This window comes from Triticum aestivum, chromosome 5D (genome assembly GCF_018294505.1).
Source record: "Triticum aestivum cultivar Chinese Spring chromosome 5D, IWGSC CS RefSeq v2.1, whole genome shotgun sequence".
In the NCBI taxonomy this organism is placed as follows: Eukaryota; Viridiplantae; Streptophyta; class Magnoliopsida; order Poales; family Poaceae; genus Triticum; species Triticum aestivum.
This window is the reverse complement of record NC_057808.1, coordinates 72,727,919-72,745,950: the sequence shown is the minus strand read 5'-3', so window position 1 is coordinate 72,745,950 and position 18,032 is coordinate 72,727,919. Positions and strand designations below refer to the sequence as shown.

The 18,032-nt window shown below is 43.7% G+C and overlaps 1 protein-coding gene across 1 annotated transcript; it reads right to left on the bottom strand.

The window, feature by feature from the left end:
- Window positions 1-521: 521 nt before the first annotated feature.
- Window positions 522-2,120, bottom strand: LOC123119527 (cinnamoyl-CoA reductase 1). Its single transcript, XM_044539364.1, has 4 exons — window positions 1,873-2,120; window positions 1,562-1,719; window positions 1,274-1,462; window positions 522-1,193 (listed from the first exon to the last, which is right to left on the bottom strand). Exons 1-4 carry the CDS (start codon window positions 2,015-2,017, stop codon window positions 675-677), a joined length of 1,011 nt encoding a protein of 336 aa, XP_044395299.1. The 5' UTR covers window positions 2,018-2,120; the 3' UTR covers window positions 522-674.
- Window positions 2,121-18,032: the final 15,912 nt, after the last annotated feature.

The following is an 18,032-nucleotide window of genomic DNA, read 5'->3' as shown; positions in this document are numbered from 1 at the left end:
TCCATAGACTTATCTCAGTCTAAGATTAGAATTTTTTACGCATCATGTTACCAAGACAGGGAATTAGTTGAATTTCCATTGTATCTCACTTTTTGCTTTCTCCTCTTATAAATATGTTACTTCTATTTATATATAAAAATACCATAATAAACATTCTATGGTTATTGTGGAAAACCCAATGTATGTCAGATGGTCAGCTTTTTTGTCGTGAAACAATCCCACTAGAGTTCAAGTTCTAGACTTGGCATTGGTGCTCGCGTTTTTCCGGGTTTATTATGAAGTTCTGAAGCATATGACGACTATGTTAGAGTTGCTCTACGCATAGTATGACATAATGGGCACATATGTCTGAACAGATGCCGCGTGGCTGCTAAAGGATCTGGTGCATAAATCACAATATTCTACTTTTTCGGCAAAGGATAACAATATTGTAGTGCCTCTGCAAGTTAATATAACACATTTTTTGACACTATTAATTTAGGGAGGTAGTATGTAAAATCATGGCCCGGACAAAAACGATAGGTAAACATCATAACATATTCTTCTGACAAAGGACACTTTATATTAATTGATGAGAAAATAAGAAGTACATAAAGAATTCAATGCCACGACTTTGTAATATCAAACGGGCATGCGTGCAGCAAGTTAACTTGACCAAGGTGACCACGAAGTTGTCAGGACATATCAGCGTGGCGACGGGGTAAGATGCCCTTGTCCTGAAGGCTGGTGACGGTGTCGTAGAGACACTGGCTCGCTGGCGTGATGCCGACGCCGAGCTCCATGATCCTCCGGCTGCTGAACCGGCACCCCTTCTTCATCTCGCGCGTCCCTTCCTTGCACCTCGTGGGCACGGGGTACTCTGGGAAGAACTTGGCGAGGATACGACACACCTCGCCGCGGTGCAGCGTGCGCCCCGCGCAAAGGTACCGGCCATGCGCGTCGGGCGTCTCGTACGCACGCGTGTGCGCATCCGCGACGTCCTGGACGTGCACGTACGCCTGCGCCGCGTTGGCATACGTCTGCACCGAGCCGTCCAGATACTTGGCAATATGCCACGTACTTGCGTTCACCGCCGTCTGTAGCAGAGGGCCCAACACTAGAGACGGGTTGATCACCACAAGGTCGAGCTTCCTCTCCTTGGCGAGCTCCCATGCCGCCTGCTCCGCCACTGTCTTCGCATAGCAGTACCAATTCTGCATACGTCCACTTGTCAGATGCACATCATCTTTTATATGTCGTGCATGTAATACGAGCGGGAGTTAATCAAGCCGACCTTTGTGTTCTTGCAGAACTCGAGGTCGCTCCAACATGTCTCGTCGGCCTCCCCGTCGATGCTACGACGAGGATCCATGTATACGGAGCCAATCGACGACGTCATTACCACACGCCGGATGCCGCCCACCTCCGCCGCGGCGTTGATCACATTTCTCGTTCCGTTCACCGCCGGCTCGATCATTTTTTCCTGTATCAATTCATGAATAAACCTTTGTCAGCCACCGTACATTTGATATCAGCAGCTAGTACTCCAATGTGGGCAAGGCTGAAGAACTAAGTAAAGTACCGGGTCATCGGTGACGGGGCATGCGGTGTGGAATACGCCTTCGCATCCTTGGAATGCAGCGACGAGGCTCTCCTTGTCAAGCAGGTCCACCCGGAAGAGGGTCAGCTGCTCTGTCGCCCCTTCCAAGGCTCTCAGGTGCACATTCCTTGCCATATCATCTGAAAATACACGGAAGTTAAATATACACATTTATATACTCCTTGTACTAAAGCAGCGTTAAGTAATATGGATCGAAGGAAGTACAAATGAAGTATCACTGTCACAAGATCGAACGGAGATTAGCAAATGTTAGAACGGTGCCCTGCGCTTACCAGGGTTCCGGACGGTGCCGTGGACGGCATAGCCCTTCTCCAGGAGGAGCTTCACTAGCCAGGACGCGATGAAACCGCCGGCGCCGGTCACACAGACGGTGAGTCCGCGGCCAGTGTCTGCCGTGTTGACACGATCAATTCCCATGTCTCAATTTGGCAATTTGCTGAACTAGGAGATGCAATGAGCAACAGAAGTATGAATATGTATCTAGTATGTGTGTGTGTGTCTCGACTTCCAAGTTCCAAACTGAGGTGTGTACTGCTGAGAACCGCTTTGTGGCCGGTATCTATAGGGCCTGGATGGCGTGTGCAGTGGTTGGTAGCCACATCCCACTTGCCATATCTGTTTCTTTTTAAATTTGGGTCAATGTGCGTCTGCTCTCTGTCTAATGTTATGTTGTGGCACTCAGGAAAACACACAGCGGCTGGATCAGATTTAAGCTCTATACTCTATAGAACAAGCATCGATCTTGCCTTCACGCGTGTCATGTGTTGATTCTACAAGACACACGCGTATCATGTGTTGATCATAATTCGACGCTAATTGTATAGCAGTTTCCACAAATATAGTACTGGGAACGAAAGCGCGTGTAAGTAGTACTACTACATTAAGTTTGCTCCAACCTATATATAGTACAGAAAATTCAGTATATTTGTGCAGCATGGAGGTGGATCGCGGACCCGAAGGCTGGTGGCTGCCGGTAGCACATGGAGGAGAGACACTTGGTCGCATGTGTTCACATGACAATGGTCAGGCACTTGCCAACTTGCGCGTCCACCGTACTACAGAAACATGAATAGACATATAGTTTTACACCTTAATTAAATTCTTCACACGTCAGACCTAGCATTTGGATTTGTATCCAACCACCTTTTTTTTCCTCAGCTTTTTTAGAAAACTTTTAATCTATTCATATTCAATCATGGTATTACAATAAACACCAGAACTAATAACAACTAGAAGGGTTGGGCGCGCTTTGCTGCGCCGTTGAATCTGTTGGGATTCTTAAATTTATTTACTCACTCTATTTCAAAATATATGGTGTATTACTTTTTTGAAAACTCAAACCTCTTTAAATTTGATCAAATTTGTAGAGAAATATATGAAAATTCATAATATCAAGGTGTTATTAGATTCATCATGAAACAAATTTTCATTTTTTTTTGTTTAATATTGTGTATGTCGATATTTTTGGCTCTGAACTTGGTCAAAGTTAAAGAAATTTGACTTTCTAAAAAACTAATAACCCTTATATTTTGAAATTATTGGAATATTTAGTTTGGCCGATGGAGGAGACACTGGAGTGTGTTTTATGTTTATTTATAATGCGGTTGTGGGCATTTTGCGGTGTGATTCTGTGTTATGCGCTAATCTACCTGTATTTATGTGTGGATATGTTTTCATCAGTGGTTGTATGTACTATATTCGTGCTATAGTATCACTTCACATGTTGATGCTTTTTTCTAGGTGATGGGAGTTTGCGAGGGGTTAATATGTTTTTATAGGCCGGTTGCTGCTGATTGATTTGAAAATCATTGGCCCGATCAAAATTGTGAACCAAATCCAAAATTGAATACCTCAATCAAGTGAAAAAGCTTCAAAATTAGGGAACATAGAGAATAAAATAATTAAATGGGAGAGCTTCTTGAGAAATTGTTGACCCGGTCAAAATTGGGTAACACAATTCTAAATTGAAGCCTCAATTAATTGTGAAGATTGAAAAATTAAAAAGCATAGTGTCTTGTATAAAAAATTAAATGAGAAAGTTTTGAGAAATGGTTGACCCGGTCAAAATTGGGTGACCAAATTCCAATTGAAGATCTCAATTGAAGGCCTCCAATCCTATGGAGCTTGAATTAAAATAATTAAATGAGAGAGCTTCTTGAGAAATTATTGACCCGGTCAAAATCAGGTAACACAATTCTAATTGAAGCCTCAATTAATTGTAAGGAGTTAAAAAATAGAAAGCACAGTCTATAGTATAAAAAAATTAAGTGAGGGAGTTTGGAGAAATTGTTGACCTGGTCAAAATTGGGTGACCATATTCCAATTGAAGACCTCAATTGACTGTGAGGCCTCCAATCCTAGGGAGGTTAGTGATATAGTATATTATATCCAGATTCCTAGATCACCTGGCGATGACTACAAGCACTGAAGCGAGCCAAAGACGTGCTGCCGTCATCGCCCCTCCCTTATCGGAGCCGGCAAGACTTGTTGTAGCAGATAGTCGGGAAGTCGTCGTGCTAAGTGAAGGAAATATGCTCTAGAGGCAATAATAAAGTTGTTATTTATATTTCCTTACATCATGATAAATGTTTATCATTCATGCTAGAATTGTATTAACCGGAAACTTGATACATGTGTGAATACATAGACAAAACAAAGTGTCCCTAGTATGCCTCTACTTGACTAGCTCGTTAATCAAAGATGGTTAAGTTTCCTGACCATAGACATGTGTTATCATTGGATGAAAGAGATCACATCATTGGATGAAAGACCCATCCGTTAGCTTAGCATAATGATCGTTAAGTTTTATTGCTATTGCTTTCTTCATGACTTATACATATTCCTTTGACTATGAGATTATGCAACTCCCGAATACCGGAGGAACACCTTGTGTGCTATCAAACGTCACAACGTAAGTGGGTGATTATAAAGATGCTCTACAGGTGTCTCCGAAGGTGTTTGTTGGGTTGCCATGGATCGAGATTAGGATTTGTCACTCCGAGTATCGGAGAGGTATCTCTGGGCCCTCTTGGTAATGCACATCATGATAAGCCTTGCAAGCAATGTGACTAATGAGTTAGTTACGGGATGATGCATTACGGAACGAGTAAAGAGACTTGCCGGTAAGGATATTGAAATAGGTATGAAGATACCGACGATCGAATCTCGGGCAAGTAACATATCGATGACAAAGGGAATGATGTATGTTGTCATTGCGGTTTGGCTGATAAAGATCTTCGTAGAATGTGTAGAAACCAATATGAGCATCCAGGTTCCGCTGTTGGTTATTGATCGGAGATGTGTCTCGATCATGTCTACATAGTTCTCGAACCCGTAGGGTCCGCATGCTTAACGTTCGATGACGATTTCTATTAGGAGTTTTGTGTTTTGGTGACCGAAGATTGTTCGGAGTCTCGGATGAGATCACGGACATGACGAGGAGTCTCGAAATAGTCGAGAGGTAAAGATTGATATATTGGACGATAGTATTCGGACACCGGAATGGTTTCGGAGCGTTTCAGATATTTATCGGAGTACCGAGGGGTTACCGAACCCCCCCTGGGAAAGTAATGGGCCAACATGGGCCATAGGGGGGAGAGAGGGCAGCCCACAAGCGGTGCCCCCCCATGGGCAGTCCGAATTGGACAAGGGGAGGGGGCACGGGCCCTCTTTCCTTCCCCCTCTCCCTCTCCTTCCCCCTTTCCCCCTCCGTGAGAAGGAAGGGGGAAACCGACTAGGACTAGGAGTCCTAGTGGGTTTCCCCCCACTTGGCGCGCCCCCTAGGGCCGGCCTCCTCCCATCTCCTCCTTTATATACGGGGGCAGGGGGCACCCCAAAGCACATCAATTGTTCTCTTACCCGTGTGCGGTGCCCCCCTCCACAGTTTACTCCTCCGGTCATATTGTCGTAGTGCTTAGGCGAAGCCCTGTGCGGATCACATCACCATCACCACGCCGTTGTGCTGACGAAACTCTCCCTCGACACTTTGTTGGATCAAGAGTTCGAGGGATGTCATCGAGCTGAACGTGTGCAGAACTCGGAGGTGCCGTACGTTCGGTGCTTGATCGGTTTTGGAGGCGATCCAAACGGCCAGCCAAAGCCTGGTCAACGACCGATGTTTTGGCTGCGCAGCTCAAGGCTCCAAACTAAACAGCCTCTTAAACCAAACATACCCTTATACATTTTGGTGGAATAAAAGCTCTCACTTAGTATTTTTGATGCACAAAAGGCACACAAACTTGATAAGTTTTACCCAATGAATTTGTAGGCACTGACATGATACACCTTAAACTTAAAAAAACATAGATTACAACGCAGACGCACATACGCACACACATATCAGAACACACACGACCCTATACCTGGTTAAAGTTGCAGAGCTTTGAGATTGATGAATTCACCACTGGTATCTCGCTATCGATAGGGATGTCGTCTCCCACAGAAATAATAATCTTCATTAATATGAGGTTTGATGTCTGATGGGCTGGGGGTGGTGAATCTATCGGCACCACAGCAGTGGCATACAACTTTTGACATAAGAGTTGATTCCGTTACCTTTCAGAATGGGGGATCCCCGTTGGCAAGAGCCACTGTAGTAGTTGTGGAACTACTGGGCCACTGCCCTTTTAACCATCCAATTACTGGTTGGTTCTTCCCTTTAATTATGATTTGATAACTATATTGATGACATGAGAAAGATGATAGCTTTGAAGGCCTTAAAATCTTCTTGATCTCTCAGTTAACCTTGTTCAAACAAACATGCATATAGTTCATAATTTTGTGTACTTACTTCTAAAATTAGTATTGCTTCAACCAAATGTGTAATTTAGAAAGAAAAAACATAAACTTAGCTATCTGGCGAACAAGGTCATCTGCAAGGACCTTCATTAGTAGCAGTCATATGCCAAAGAGAAGTTAGCTGATTTGCTAGAATGACACCCTTCTACTAGACCACAATGTTTGTGATGTCCACAAGGCCACTGCTACTAATGAAGGTCCTTGCAGATGACCTCGTTCAATCTACTAATTTGTAAATAAAAAATATCATAAACTTAGCTATGTTCGTGATGTAAATATGAATCTTAGTAGAAGATTGAAAGAGAAGTTAGCCGGTCTGCTAGAATGACACCCTTCTGCTAAGATTCATATAGTGGATGGTCTGCATATGTGATGAGGGCTTTATCAAAGAACACTGATACGTCACAAACATATCTATGCTTTTTTACTGTTTCATGTCATGTTTACATCACTTTGGCATAGTTTTGCCATTATTTTTTTATCATTCTTCTGGACTAACCTATTAATCCTATGACGAGTGCAGTTGTTGTTTTCTACATGTTTTTCGACTTTCAGAAAAATCAATACGAAGCTCCAAAAAACCCGAAAATCCAGAAAATGTTTTGAGTCTAGAAGCTTTCGGAGGATACCTGCCATGGCCAAGGAGTGGCCCGCGCTCCCCTGATACGTCTCCAACGTATCATAATTTATAAAGTATCCATGCCATTTTTACAATAATTTTATATGGTTTTGGTATGATTTGCATGGAACTAACCCCGACTGACACTGTTTTCAGCAGAACTACCGTGGTATTGTCTTTTGTGCAGAAATGAAAATTCTCCAAATGAGCTAAAACTTTTTGACTATTTTTTTGGAACAAAAGAGACCCCCGAAGCTTCGTGGAAGGACCAGAAGGTGAAGGAGTAGGGCACAAGACACCGGGGCGCACCAGGGGGCCCAGGCGCGCCCCGGTGGGTTGTTCTCACCACGAGGCCCATCTTCGCATGAAACCAACACCAAAAATTCCTATAAATAGAGAAACCGCTCAGAAATAACCCTAGATCACAAGTTCCGCCGCCGCAAGCCTCTGTAGCCACGAAAACCAATCTAGACCCCGTTCCGGCACTCCGCCGAAGGGGGAAATCATCACTGGTGGCCATCTTCATCATCCCGGTGGCCACCATGATGAGGAGGGAGTAGTCCACCCTCGGGGCTGAGGGTTTGTACAAGTAGCTATGTGTTTAATCTCTCTCTCTCTCATGTTCTTGAGATGCCACGATCTTGATGTATCGCGGGCTTTGTTAATATAGTTGGATCATATGGTGTTTTCCCCTCTCTATCTTGTTGTGATGAATTGAGTTTTCCCTTTAAGATTTCGTTTTATCGGATTGAATACATTTATGGATTTGAGAGCACCTGATATATGTCTTGCATATGAATACCTGTGGTGACAATGGGGTATTATATTGATTCACTTGAGATATGTTTTGGCACTCAACTCGCGAATTCCCGTGGTGACATTGGGGTAATCTATGCATAGGGGTTGATGCACGTTCTTGTCTTTTGTTTCTCCGGTAGAAATCTTGGGGCGCTCTTTGAGGTTCTTTGTGTTGGATTGAGTACTATGAATCTGAATTTGCTTTGGTGTTATTTTAGTACGAACTCTTGATAGATCGATCAAAAAGAATAGCTACGTGTTATTTTAGTACGAACTCTTGATAGATCGATCAGAAAGAATAATATGGTGTTATTTTAGTACGAACACTTGGATAGATTGATCGAAAAGAATAGCTACAAACAATTTATTCTATGTTCTCCGCTAGATAGGAACTTTGGATTGATTCTTCATTGCATGTTGAGGGATGGTTATATGATCCAATTAGATTAGCATTGTTGAGATATTGCACTAGCGAAAGTACGGACCCTAGGCCTCATTTTCAAGCATTGCAATACCGTTTGTGCTCCTTTTATCAATTGCTAGCTTGCTGGTTTTTATTGTTCCTATTACAAAAATCAATATCTACTATCATTACTACACTTTTATTACCATCTCTTCGTCGAACTAGTGCACATATACAAATTACCATTGTATTTGGTGTGTTGGGGACACAAGAGACTTTTTGTTATTTGGTTGTAGGGTTGTTTGAGAGAGACCATCTTCATCCCATGCCTCCCACGGATTGATAAACCTTACGTCATCCACTTGAGGGAAAATAGCTACTGTCCTACAAAACTCTGCGCTTGGAGGCCCAACACGAGTCTACAAGAACAAGTTGTGTAGTAGACATCATCCCCACATGCCCCCACCAAATGGCCAGAGGCACGTGGTGGGGCCGTGTGGGCCCCTTGGTACTCCGTTCCACCATATCTTGACATCGTTATTTTTCATTCATTCAAAAAAACCTAAAGATCGAGGAGTCTTTTTGTTTTCGCGGCCACACCTCTCTGTTTCATGGCAATCCAATGTGGAGGCCTTTTCCGGTATGTCGCTGAACAGGGAAATCAACATGGTGGCCATCTTCATCAACTTGAAGGCCATCATGATCGCCCTTGAATAGTTTTCTTTTGACTATGGATCGATAGCAATAGCTAGTTGGTTTTCTCTCCCAATTTTCTCAACACAAAGATCACATGACCTGTCTTACATGATTGTGATGCATCTGATGTAATCTGTTGGTGTGTTTGTTGTAATGATGAATCGTGACTTTATGATCATATTTATAGGTGAATCTTTTTTAGATCTATTTGGTTTCTTTACTGCATAATTCTTATTCATGTATGATCTTCGGTCTATCTTTCTCTCTTTTCACAAGTTTGAGGGGTGATCTCCATGAGGGATTTGTGTATGATAGTTGAGTTGAATCTTGCAAGTAATCTCTAGTGAAAGAAAGTGGACAAGGCTTTTATTGTGTTGTTGCCACTAGGAATAAAAAGATGATTGTGTATTCGTCCTTCGAACGCAGAATGAAGACAATATATCATCTACTTCTTGTTATCGTACTTATTGCAATACTCTATTTTTTTCTTAAAACTTTAAGATGCATGCTGGATAGCGGTCTTGTGTGGAGTGCTAGCTATAGACGCAGTTTGATGACGATATATAGATATTGGGACGTAACGCTCATATGTCAATTTTGTCATGGATAGTCTGTTGGGGAACGTAGCATGCAATTTCAAAAAATTTCCTACGATCACGCAAGATCTATCTAGGAGATGCATAGCAATGAGAGGGGGCAGTGTGTCCACGTACCCTCGTAGACCGAAAGCGGAAGCGTTAGTTTAACGCGGTTGATGTAGTCGAACGTCTTCACGATCCAACCGATCTTAGTATCGAACGTACGGCACCTCCGAGTTCAGTACACTTTCAGCTCGATGACGTCCCTCGAACTCTTGATCCAACAGAGGGTCGAGGGAGAGTTCCGTCAGCACGACAGCTTGGTGACGGTGATGATGATGTGATCCACGCAGGGCTTCGCCTAAGCACTACGACGCTATGACCGGAGGAGTAAACTGTGAAGGGAGCACCGCACACGGCTAAAAGAACTATTGGCGTGCCTTTGGGGTGCCCCCGCCCCCGTATACAAAAGAGGGGAGGGGAGGCCAGCCGACACTAGGGGCGCGCCAAGTGGGGGGAGTCTCACTAGGACTCCTAGTCCTAGTTAGGAGTGGGCGTTCGGTTCCTCCGAACCGAACGATTCGGTGCTTCGGTGTTTTTGCTTTCTCGGTTCCTAAAAAACATGTCCCGATCGGTCTCTGGCAATAAAAGAAACCGAGCCTTCGGTGCCCCGATCGATCGGTTCGGTATTCGGTTTTGCATCGAACAGACCAAACAGCTGCCGCGTGGGCACTATGATGCTAGGCTGCGTTGGGCTAGCTGGATGGTTTAGCTGCTACTTGATTGTCTCGGCTGGGCTGAGAGCTGTGGTTTGTGTGGCCTAGATAACAACACGTGTTATGCTCAAAGAAAAAATAGAGCGACAAGCAACACAGCATGCAGCAACAAACAACACCTAGGTTCAATAAAAAATAGAAATGAAGACGGACGTCCAGTACATGTGGATGAGGATTAGGGAGGGAATCAGGGGACCAGCCGGCCAGCCTACGACACTGTTTGCAGGGGCAATTGATGTTCGTTGGCTGGCAGCGCATGCATACGAACGGGAATTAATTTCTGGAGGACGCGCGAGAAGACTAGGTGGGCCTCGGTGCTTCGGTGAATTGGGTGGACCGAGCGTGCAGACCGAAATCAGCGAAGTAAATTCGGTCTGTCAGAATCGCTAACCGAGCATAGTACCGAATAAATCGGTTTCGGTCACTTCAGCTTCGGTTCAGGTTATTCGGTTTGGTCGCTTGGTTTTCGGGTTATATGCCCACCCCTAGTCCTAGTCGGTCCCCCCTTCCTTCAACGGAGAGGGGGAAAGGGGAAAGAGGTGGAGAGGGAGAAGGAAAGGGGGGCCGTGCCCCCCACACCTTGTCCAATTCGGATTGGCTTGGGGGGGCACCACCTCCCGTGGCCTGCCTCCTCCTCTCCACTATGGCCCATGAGGCCCATTAACTTTCCCGGGGGGTTCCGGTAACCTCCCGGTACTCCGATAAATCCCCGAACCTCTTCGGAACCATTCCGGTGTCCGTATATAACCTTCTAATATATCAATATTTATCTCTCGACCATTTCGATACTCCTTGTCATGTCCATGATCTCATCCGGGACTCCGAACAAACTTCTATCACCAAAACACATAACTCATAATACAAATCGTCATCGAACGTTAAGCGTGCGGACCCTACGGGTTCGAGAACTATGTAGACATGACCGAGACACATTTCTAGTCAATAACCAATAGCGGAACCTGGATGCTCATATTCGTTCCTACATATTCTACAAAGATCTTTATCGGTCAAACCGTAATAACAACATACGTTATTCCCTTTGTCATCGGTATGTTACTTGCCCGAGATTCGATCGTCGGTATCATCATACCTAGTTCAATCGCGTTACCGGCAAGTCTCTTTACTCGTTCTGTAATGCATCATCCTGTAACTAACTCATTAGTCACATTGCTTGCAAGGCTTATAGTGATGTGCATTACCGAGAGGGCCCAGAGATACCTCTCCGATACTCGGAGTGACAAATCCTAATCTCGATCTATGCCAACCCAAAAAACACCTTCGGAGACACCTGTAGAGCATCTTTATAATCACCCAGTTACGTTGTGACGTCTGATAGCACACAATGTGTTCCTCTGGTATTCGGGAGTTGCATAATCTCATAGTTAGAGGAATATGTATAAGTCATGAAGAAAGCATTAGCAATAAAACTTAACGATCATTATGCTAAGCTAAGGGATGGGTCTTGTCCATCACATCATTCTCTAATGATGTGATCCCATTCATCAAATGACAACACATGTCTATGGTTAGGAAACTTAACCATCTTTGATTAACGAGCTAGTCAAGTAGAGGCATACTAGGGACACTCTGTTTTGTCTATGTATTCACACATGTACTAAGTTTCCTGTTAATACAATTCTAGCATGAATAATAAACATTTATCATGATATAAGGATATATATATATATAACAACTTTATTATTGCCTCTCGAGCATATATCCTCCAGTCTCCCACTTGCACTAGAGTCAATAATCTAGATTACATAGTAATGATTCTAACACCCATGGAGTCTTGGTGCTGATCATGTTTTTCTCATGAAAGAGGCTTAGTCAATGGGTCTACAATATTTAGATCCGTATGCATTTTGCAAATCTCTATGTCTCCCTCCTTGACTTGATCGCGGATGGAGTTGAAGCATCTCTTGATGTGTTTGGTTCTCTTGTGAAATCTGGATTCCTTCGCCAAGGCAATAGCCCCAGTATTGTCACAAAAGATTTTCATTGGACCCGATGCACTAGGTATTACAACTATATCGGGTATGAACTCCTTCATCCAGACTCCTTCATTTGCTGCTTCCAAAGCAGCTATGTACTCCGCTTCACACGTAGATCCCGCCACGATGCTCTGCTTGGAACTGCACCAACTGACAGCTCCACCATTCAATAGAAATATGTATCTGGTTTGTGACTTAGAGTCATCCGGATCAGTGTCAAAGCTTGCATCGACGTAACCATTTACAACAAGCTCTTTGTCACCTCCATAAACGAGAAACATATCCTTAGTCCTTTTCAGGTATTTCAGGATGTTCTTGACTGCTGTCCAGTGATCCACTCCTGGATTACTTTGGTACCTCCCTACTAAACTTATAGCAAGGCACACATCAGGTCTGGTACACAGCATTGCATACATGATAGAACCTATGGCAGAGGCATAGGGAATGACCTTCATTTTCTCTCTATCTTCTGCAGTGGTCGGGCATTGAGTCTGACTCACCTTCACACCTTGTAACACAGCCAAGAACCCTTTCTTTGACTGATCCATTTTGAACTTCCTCAAAACTTTATCATGGTATGTGCTTTGTGAAAGTCCAATTAAGCGTCTTGATCTATCTCTATAGATTTTGATGCCCAATATATAAGCAGCTTCACCGAGGTCTTTCATTAAAAATTCTTATTCAAGTATCCTTTTATGCTATCCAAAAATCTTGTATTATTTCCAATCAACAATATGTCATCCACATATAATATTAGAAATGCTACAGAGCTCCCACTCACTTTCTTGTAAATACAGGCTTCTCCAAAAGTCTATATAAAACCATATGCTTTGATCACACTATCAAAGCATATATTCCAACTCCGAGATGCTTGCACCAATCCATAAATGGATCACTGGAGCTTGCACACTTTGTTAGCACCTTTAGGATCGACCAAACCTTCTGGTTGCATCATATACAACTCTTCTTTAAGAAATCCATTAAGGAATGCAGTTTTGACATCCATTTGCCAAATTACATTATCATAAAATGCGGCAATTGCTAACATGATTCGGACAGACTTAAGCATCGCTATGGGTGAGAAGGGCTCATCGTAGTCAACTCCTTGAACTTGTCGAAAACCTTTCGCAACAAGTCGAGCTTTGTAGACAGAAACATTACCGTCAGTGTCAGTCTTCTTCTTGAAGATCCATTTATTCTCTATGGCTTGCCGATCATCGGGCAAGTCAACCAAAGTCCACACTTTGTTCTCATACATGGATCCCATCTCAGATTTCATGGCCTCTAGCCATTTCGCGGAATCTGGGCTCATCATCGCTTCCTCATAGTTCATAGGTTCGTCATGGTCAAGTAAATGACATCCAGAACAGGATTACCGTACCACTCTGGTGCGGACCGTACTCTGGTTAACCTACGAGGTTCGGTAGTAACTTGATCTGAAGTTTCATGATCATCATCATTAACTTCCTCACTATTTGGTGTAGGAATCACTGGAACTGATTTCTGTGATGAACTACTTTCCAATTCGGGAGAAGGTACAATTACCTCGTCAAGTTCTACTTTCCTCCCACTCACTTCTTTCGAGAGAAACTCCTTCTCTAGAAAGGATCCATTCTTAGCAACGAATATCTTGCCTTCGGATTTGTGATAGATGGTGTACCCAACAGTTTCCTTTGGGTCTCCTATGAAGACACATTTCTCCGATTTGGGTTCGAGCTTATCAGGTTGAAGCTTTTTCACATAAGCATTGCAACCCCAAACTTTAAGAAACGACAACTTAGGTTTCTTGCTAAACCACAGTTCATATGGTGTCGTCTCAACGTATTTAGATGGTGCCCTATTTAACGTGAATGCGGCCGTCTCTAAAGCATAGCCCCAAAACGATAGCGGTAAATCGGTAAGAGACATCCTAGATCGCACCATATCTAATAAAGTATGGTTACGACGTTCGGACACACCATTACGCTGTGGTGTTCCAGGTGGCGTGAGTTGCGAAACTATTCCACATTGTTTCAAATGAAGACCAAACTCGTAACTCAAATATTCACCTCCACGATCAGATCATAGAAACTTTATTTTCTTGTTACGATGATTTTACACTTCACTCTGAAATTCTTTAAACTTTTCAAATGTTTCAGACTTATGTTTCATTAACTAGATATACCCATACCTGCTCAAATCATCTGTGAAGGTCAGAAAATAACGATACCCGCCACGGGCCTCAACACTCATCGAACCACATACATCATTATGTATTATTTCCAATAAGTTAGTGGCTCGCTCCATTGTTCCGGAGAACGGAGTTCTAGTCATCTTGCCCATGAGGCATGGTTCGCAAGCATAAGTGATTCATAATCAAGTGATTTTGAAAGTCCATCAGCATGGAGTTTCTTCATGTGCTTTACACCAATATGACCTAAATGGCAGTACCACAAATAAGTTGCACTATCATTATTAACTTTGCATCTTTTGGCTTCAATATTATGAATATGTGTATCACTACGATCGAGATTCAACAAAAATAGACCACTCATCAAGGGTGCATGACCATAAAAGATATTAATCATATAAATAGAACAACCATTATTCTCTGATTTAAATGAATAACCGTCTCACATCAAACAAGATCCAGATATAATGTTCATGCTCAACGCTAGCACCAAATAACAATTATTCAGGTATAAAACTAATCCTGAAGGTAGATGTAGAGGTAGCGTGCCGACGGCGATCACATCGACTTTGGAGCCATTTCCGACGCGCATCGTCACCTCATCCTTAGCCAATCTTCATTTTATCCGTAGCCCCTGTTTCGAGTTGCAAATATGAGCAACAGAACCAGTATCAAATACCCATGCGCTACTACAAGCATTAGTAAGGTACACATCAATAACATGTATATCAAATATACCTTTCACTTTGCCATCCTTCTTATCCGCCAAATACTTGGGGCAGTTCCGCTTCCAATGACTAGTCCCTTTGGAGTAGAAGTACTCAGTTTCAGGCTTAGGTCCAGACTTGGGCTTCTTCCCTTGAGCAGCAACTTGTTTGCTATTCTTCTTGAAGTTCCCATTCTTCCCTTCGCCCTTTTTCTTGAAACTAGTGGTCTTGTTAACCATCAACACTTGATGCTCCTTCTTGATTTCTACCTCCGCAGCCTTTAGCATCGCGAAGAGCTCGGGAATAGTCTTTTCCATCCCTTGCATATTATAGTTCATCATGAAGCCTTTATAGCTTGGTGACAGTGATTGAAGAACTCTGTCAATGACACTATCATCAGGAAGATTAACTCCCAGCTGAGTCAAGTGGTTATGGTACCCAGACATTCTGAGTATGTGTTCACTGACAGAACTATTCTCCTCCATCTTGCAGCTATAGAACTTGTTGGAGACTTCATATCTCTCAACTCGGGCATTTTCTTGAAATATTAACTTCTACTCCTGGAACATCTCATATGCTCCATAACGTTAAAAACGTCTTTGAAGTCCCGATTCTAAGCCGTAAAGCATGGCACACTGAACTATCGAGTAGTCATCAGCTTTAGTCTGCCAGACGTTCATAACGTCCGCAGTTGCTCCTGCTGCCGGCCTTGCGCCTAGAGGTGCTTCCAGGACGTAATTCTTCTGCGCAGCAATGAGGATAATCCTCAAGATACGGACCCAGTCCGTGTAGTTGCTACCATCATCTTTCAACTTAGCTTTCTCTAGGAACGCATTAAAATTCAAGGGAACGGTAGCACGGGCCATTGATCTACTACAACATAGATATGCAAAAACTATCAGGACTAAGTTCAATTAATCATATTACTTAAGAACTCCCACTTAGATAGACATCCCTCTAGTCATGTAAATGATCACGTGATCCATATCAACTAAACCATGTCCGATCATCACGTGAGATGGAGTAGTTTTCAATGGTGAACATCACTATGTTGATCATATCTACTATATGATTCACGTTCGACCTTTCGGTCTTAGTGTTTTGAGGCCATATCTGCATATGCTAGGCTCATCATGTTTAACCCAAGTATTCTGCACGTGCAAAACCGGCTTGCACTCGTTGTATGTGATGTAGTGCTTATCACACCCGATCATCACGTGGTGTCTCGGCACGACGAACTGTAGCAACGGTGCATACTCAGGGAGAACACTTGTACCTTGAAATTTAGTGAGGGATCATCTTATAATGCTACCGCCGTACTAAGCAAAATAATATGCATAAAGGATAAACATCACATGTAATGAAAATATGTGACATGATATGGCCATCATCATCTTGTGCCTTTGATCTCCATCTCCAAAGCACCGTCATGATCTCCATCGTCACCGGCTTGACACATTGATCTCCATCGTAGCGTCCTTGTCATCTCGCCAACTATTGCTTCTAGGACTATCGCTACCGCTTAGTGATAAAGTAAAGCAATTACATGGCGATTGCATTTCATACAATAAAGCGACAACCATAAGGCTCCTGCCAGTTGCCGATAACTCTTAAAAAACATGATCATCTCGTAAAACAATTTATATCTCATCACGTCTTGACCATATCACATCACAACTGCCCTGCAAAAACAAGTTAGACATCCTCTACTTTGTTGTTGCAAGTTTTACATGGCTGCTACGGGGTTCTAGTAAGAACCGTTCTTACCTACACATCAAAACCACAATGATTTTTTGTCAAGTGTGTTGTTTTAACCTTCAACAAGGGCCGGCCGTAGTCAAATTCGATTCAACTAAAGTTGGAGAAACAGACACCAACCAACCACCTGTGTGCATAAGCACGTCGGTAGAACCGGTCTCATGAACGTGGTCATGTAATGTTGGTCCGGGCCGCTTCATCCAACAATACCGCCGAATCAAAATAAGACGTTGGTGGTAAGCAGTATGTCGGGGATATACCCCGCGGTATGACACGGCCGGTAGCATGACCCGGCCGGACTTGGCATTTCGCTGATGACCCGGCGGAGGACTAGCGACTCATGGGTCTGGCGGCTCATTGGTCAGACAGCTCATGAACCAGACGACTCATGGATGGCCCCGACGACGGGTCAGATAGAGGACAAGGCCCAAGGCCCAGAAGGCCGGCTCACGTTTATGATGGGCCGGCTTAAGAAGAAAGGGATGACGAATATTTTCTTTACGAGGAAGCAAGACCCGGACTTGTAATTAACTTGTAAGAGAAGATAGACTAGTCCTAGTCCTACTAGGACTCCACATGTAACCCGCCCCTCTAACTTATATAAGGAGGGGCAGGGCACCCCAAAGAGGGACAAGCAACAAGAAATAATCTCTAGGGCTAAACACCGAGAGCCGGAGCCGGCGACTCTCTCGTGATCATAATGAGACCTAGCCTCAAACAGCACGTAGGGTTGTTACCGGATGATGTTTCCCGGGGCCCGAAGCTGTCTAAACCCTTGTCTTGTGCGTTGATCCGCCCTGCGTCTCTCATCCCAATCAACCCCTCTCAAGCTGCTACATAGATGCGCTGGCCTCACGACTAAGTCCTCACGCTAAGGACATCTGCCGTCACAATTCCACGACAGTTGGCGCCCACCGTGGGGCTCGCGCACGGTGGTGTTGAGTTCTTGGAGGGATCTCTCCTAGAGATCGAGGAGCTCTCAATTTTCTGGATGAAGAAGAGACGGTTTGAAAAGATCTACATCAAAAGTTAGGGTTGCGTGCCGTGGCACGTACTTACGATCCGGTGATCTGACGTCGGGTCCATTTTTGGAGCGTGTTCTTGAGGCTAGGGAGTTTTCCATTGCAGATCCGATC